Source organism: Sander vitreus, unplaced genomic scaffold (assembly GCF_031162955.1).
Source record: "Sander vitreus isolate 19-12246 unplaced genomic scaffold, sanVit1 ctg215_0, whole genome shotgun sequence".
In the NCBI taxonomy this organism is placed as follows: Eukaryota; Metazoa; Chordata; class Actinopteri; order Perciformes; family Percidae; genus Sander; species Sander vitreus.
In genome coordinates this window covers 110001-115000 of record NW_027595407.1, presented here as the reverse complement: position 1 = coordinate 115000, position 5000 = coordinate 110001, and the positions used below count along the sequence as shown (strand labels likewise).

At 44.3% G+C, this 5000-nt stretch overlaps 1 protein-coding gene and 1 pseudogene across 1 annotated transcript in view; both read left to right on the top strand.

Annotated features, from left to right (window-relative positions):
• The window catches only part of LOC144513332 (uncharacterized), a 5233-nt pseudogene extending 4539 nt beyond the window's left edge, over window positions 1-694 (top strand).
• A 4217-nt stretch (window positions 695-4911) lies between these two features.
• Window positions 4912-5000, top strand: part of LOC144513331 (uncharacterized) — a 17860-nt gene continuing 17771 nt past the window's right edge. Inside the window, exon 1 of the mRNA XM_078244376.1 lies at window positions 4912-5000. This exon is cut by the window's right edge and continues 99 nt beyond it. Coding sequence (XP_078100502.1) covers window positions 4917-5000 — 84 coding nt within the window. The 5' untranslated portion in view covers window positions 4912-4916.

Genomic DNA, 5000 nt, shown 5'->3' with positions numbered 1-5000 from the left:
ACCTATAGTCTCTACATGAAGCTGTGATTTCTTGTTACGCACGGCTGTTGCCTGGCGCCGCCTGCCAAAAATATTCAGCTCTATAAGTTTCCGGGCTCATGTTTTGGAGCCACGGGGAGATATCTTTTAATACATTATTCCAGAACTGTTGTATTTCATTAGCTGAGTTTAATCCGGTTACATCGACCTATCCTGATGTTATGGCAAGATTATGATCCACTCTTAGCGTCAGATCTCCTAACCTCTCCGGGTTTCCTCGGCTCTCTGCCCTCTTAATCTGGCTTTTATCGGCGGTATAAAGGTATAAGCACCACTGCAGTATAGCATCAGAGTCAGGGGTGTTGTGGTTGCACTTGTTTTTGGATGCACTTCTGTGTCCAGATGTTGCGCGCTTAACTGTCACCTACTTATCCATCCGTACGCTTTATAATAACCCACATGGCCTGATTCCGACTATAGGCTGGCGGGGCTTTTTTTAGTGAGTAAATCTACTGAAATGGCCACCATCTTGGTGGAGTGTGATGTGTAAAATGAGAAAGTAGAGGTTAAGTCTTGTTTGTAAAAAAAACAAAAACAAAAAAAACAGTGGCTATCTGTAAATCTTTGCCAAGCGCAAACCAGTACAGAAGGCAAGAAGGCATGAACGAGATCCAGGGTACAAGCGGCCGAAATGGGTTTCCTCAGGAGGGGGGCTGGCGTCCCCCTTAGAGATAGGGTGAGAAGCTCAGTCATCCGTGAGGAGCTCGGAGTAGAGCCGCTGCTGCTTTGCGTCAAAAGGAGCCAGTTGAGGTGGTTTCGGGCATCTGGTAAGGACCCAGGACTAGGTGGAGGGACGTCCCAGCTGGGAGGCGGTCTCGGGAAGACCCAGGACTAGGTGGAGGGACGTCTAGCTGGGAGGAGGCCTCGGGGAAGACCCAGGACTAGGTGGAGGGACGTCCAGCTGGGAGGAGGTCTCGGGGAAGACCCAGGACTAGGTGGAGGGATTATATCTCCGCCCTGGCCTGGGAACGCCTGGGGATCCTCCAGTCGGAGCTGGTTAATGTGGCTCGGGAAAGGGAAGTTTGGGGGTCCCCTGCTGGAGCTGCTGCCCCCGCGACCCGACCCCGGATCAGCAGACGAAGATGAATGGGAGGGTCAAGTCTATTTTTGACTAAAGATCCCAAAACTCCTCCGGTAGCCCCTTTAAATAAAAAAACGAACAGTCCCTAATGATCAAAAGTAATTTACTGATATTAAATGTACATTTGTAAAAAATGTTGATTATGGCCAAAGGTGTGTAACGTTATTTTCATGAAAACTGTCATCGGGGTGTTCATCTGTTACCATGGCGGCAGAGCCATGTCATTATGCATCCTCCTCTTCTCCAGTTTTGATCTACGGTTGTTTTTTTTGCCGCTTGGCAACAAACAGGCATCACGTCACCAACTGGAATGGAGCATGAATCTTGCAATCTAGGCGCAATGATTCGCCAAACCTGCTTTTTTTCCAGTGTAACACATTTCTTCTGATTTTATTTTGTAGTAACGAGTAACTAGATGCTCAGGGGAAATGTAGTGGACTAAAAGTAAAAGCTTCCAGAAATATAAATAACAAAGTAAAGTACAGATATGTGAAAACTTCACTATTTGACTTAAGTACATTAAGTTACATTACAACACTGTGTTGTATTAACATGTTGCATGATGTTATTTTATTTGTGTTAATGGGTAAAGCAACATATGGAAACTAACAATTTCTGAGAAATTGCTGGGTGAATGCTGGATGCTGTAAGGGTGACGCTACACTGCATTGCTGGCTTGAATCTAAAAGAATAGATACTGTAGATCAGGGGTCATCGACTACATTTTCCAAAGGGCCAGAATGTTTCTAAGCAGACACTCCGGGGGCCGGACTTACAAATAAAGACAATGTATACCTAATAAGCCTATTCTTGTTTGAAATTTTCACTTTCTTACTGATTTAATGCTATATTTAATTTTTTTTTACATGTATTAGTGTGAGCAAACGCCTAGAAACTAGAAATTGATCTCAGGCTAGGGAGGCAGTTCACTGAGGAGTGATGGTTAAAGTCTGTGATTAGGGAAACATGGTTGTAGTATGCAGCGTCCTGATTGGTGGAAAATGCTTGCAGAAAGAAATGGCTGTTGTCAGGTAATGGTGAATGGACAGATAAGCAGGCTATGCATTCCTCATGTATGCCCCATTTGCAATGAAACGATGCTGTTGCAAAAGAATACAACCAGCATCATCATCAACAATGAAGAACGCGAACATAAGATTGCATCATTCACGTGCATCTGTTTTGGTCTTCTAATACATCCATAGGTTTACAGCTCCAGTGTGAGCGGATGGCTCGTTCAGCCAGCAGTTACATTCATAAGAACATTTCAAGATTCCCAGCAAACTCAGATAAACAGTTAGACTACAAACAGACAGCTTTTGTGTTAGCTTGTTTGTAAAAGTTCTCTATTTGCAGAGTAGAGCTGTGTTCCTTCAAAACAGCGCGGTGGACAAAAGTGGACTGAGCAGACAGAGCAGATTGAAATATCTCTTTCTACATGTTTATGCCCGTCTATACAGGTGAATGCATTGGTAAGTATTGACTTTTTACTCACAAAGGTTTTACTGTAGCCTACTCACAGTAACGAGACTAGCGTGAGTTGATCTGCCCCAGCGGCCGTTGGTAATCCTCTTTGTATCGTTCCCAGTCAGGTCCTGTGTGTTTTACGCCCACACACATCTGGGCTCAGCTGTGTGTGTGGAGCGCGGGCATCGCTGTGCAGAATCCCGGCATGTGAACAGAGATGCACATACAGGGGCTGGGTTTGTGCTCTACCTGTGTAATGTTACCTGCTGGAAATGCTAAATACCAGAACGCATTTTTTTCCTCTTCACATTTTCTGAATTCATGATTATTCTGCGGGCCAGACTAAACGCCTGGCGGGTCGGATATGGCTCGCGGGCCGCCAGTTGACGTTGGCTGCTGTAGATAGATAGATAGATAGATAGATGGAATCACATTCTTTAAGCAGGGCTCTAGTTTAAAAGTTACCTTTTTTTTTACCTACTCCTATCATTTACATAATACATATATGAATGTAAATGGAGCGTGATTTAAAAAGGTGACCTTTAAATTGTGGGTGCCCCTAAACTTTGTGCTGGTTCACCTGTGCAACCAAGGCAAACAGTTAGTCTGGAGCCCTGTTAAGGGCTTATGATGCTCGAAAACTCACAAAAACAATTCACACACACGTCAGACTCGGAGAAAATTGCAAAGTTCTGCAGTGATAAGGTTCGAGCGTCTCAAGCTGGTTCCAACGTGCCCCGAAATGCTCTCCATTTAGTCTTTCCCCCCCCATTTAGTTTGTGTTGCAGTTTTCTAGTTTCATCACTTGATGTCACCGTTTCCTTGTTGTACTTTGCCCTGGATTTCAATAAAAGTTTAGGAAAAACTACCATCCCATGATGCATTGCGTGGTCTGTTGCCATAAAACAGTAGCTGCTTCATTCAAGTTTTGAGTATTGATACTCAAACCATATCTTGGCAGTAGTTAGCTAACGTTTCTGCTTTTTGAGATAAATTAGCGTTAGCAACGGATAGCTCAGCGCAGAAACAGAATTCAGGTTAATAGAACACGGTAATGTAACCAAAGTATTAAAACTACTTACATGTGGCTATAGCGTGACAGGCCTACTGCTGTTCAGTCTCGCATTGCGAGACCTAGCTAACTTAGCTAGCTACAGTGCTGCGAGGCCTGTTCAGATGACATGTCGGCTGCTGTGTGTGAGCTCAGTGACGGTTTTTGGCACGGGCGAACCGCGCCAAACGTTTTTTTGTTATCTACCATTTCACTGTGTGGGGGGAATTGTAAATCGGCGCCCTCCCTGCAGCTGCACCCCCTACTTTCTCATTACATGGCGTTAGTTTTAAGGAGTAGGAGTTGCTATACATATTCAGGGGAGCGCAAGGACGAGCGGTAGCCTATTTGTGATCGTATGTGGTGGGCCGGTCTGGGCCAAACTGCCAGGGCCGATATTTGGTTTGCTCGAAGGGGGTCCCGCCCTGGGTGTGATTCAATGTAGAACCGCCCCTGTGTGAGCTAGATTGCTTGTGAAGGATGAGTCAAACTAACGTTAGTCACACAAGGAGATATGAGTCAAACTAAACAATGGCATAAGAGTACACACAAATATTAAGACATTTCTGTGATATAAGTCAATAATACAAAAATACTGACCGAAATGTGTTTTAATCCAGTAACATTAGTCGAACAGCTCCACTGTAGTCAGTATTTGCTGCACCAACAGGCGTTGACTGAAAAAGTCAGATTTTTGTTTCCTGCTACTTGCAATCTAATTGGAGATGAACAGCCAATCAGAATTGACCTTTAATTCTCCTATTGGTTGGTTTTGTGGCACGCTTGTAACGCTGTGAAAATCTGAGCGAGTGTGTCAAGAGTTGAGTGCGCAGAGTGAAGAGGTTGAGAGCGAGGGAGACGTGACCAGCGTCTACCTGCGAACAGAGAAAGACATGCAAATAACATTTATTGTGCACGAAATAGGTTTTTGTTTACTCAAACCTAAATTATTTTTTGCGAGTGTTAATTTCTGTTCACTGTAATGTGCAAAAATATAGTTCTCTGTGCTCAAAACATTCAATTACTCGCTCAGGAATAAGGCACATATATACCGCCATACCTACCATGCATACTGAATCACAGGGTCAGTCCGTGCCCTGTCACTGCAAGAGTCTCATGCTTATACATCAGTATCTTTTCTTTTATTGTCCATATTATTCATGCATATTTGTCATTTTATCATCCTGTTTATGTGTGTGTATCTATCTATCTCGAATGAGCCTATTGTTGCAACGGCAACTAAGGGGGCGTGGTTTAGTACGGTGTTGTGACCGCGAGATGCTGCAAGATCGCGAGATTTGCAGCGGCCAGAATCCAGAGCGAGCGGCCACAGTGGAGAGCTGCTGGATTTCAGAGACAAAG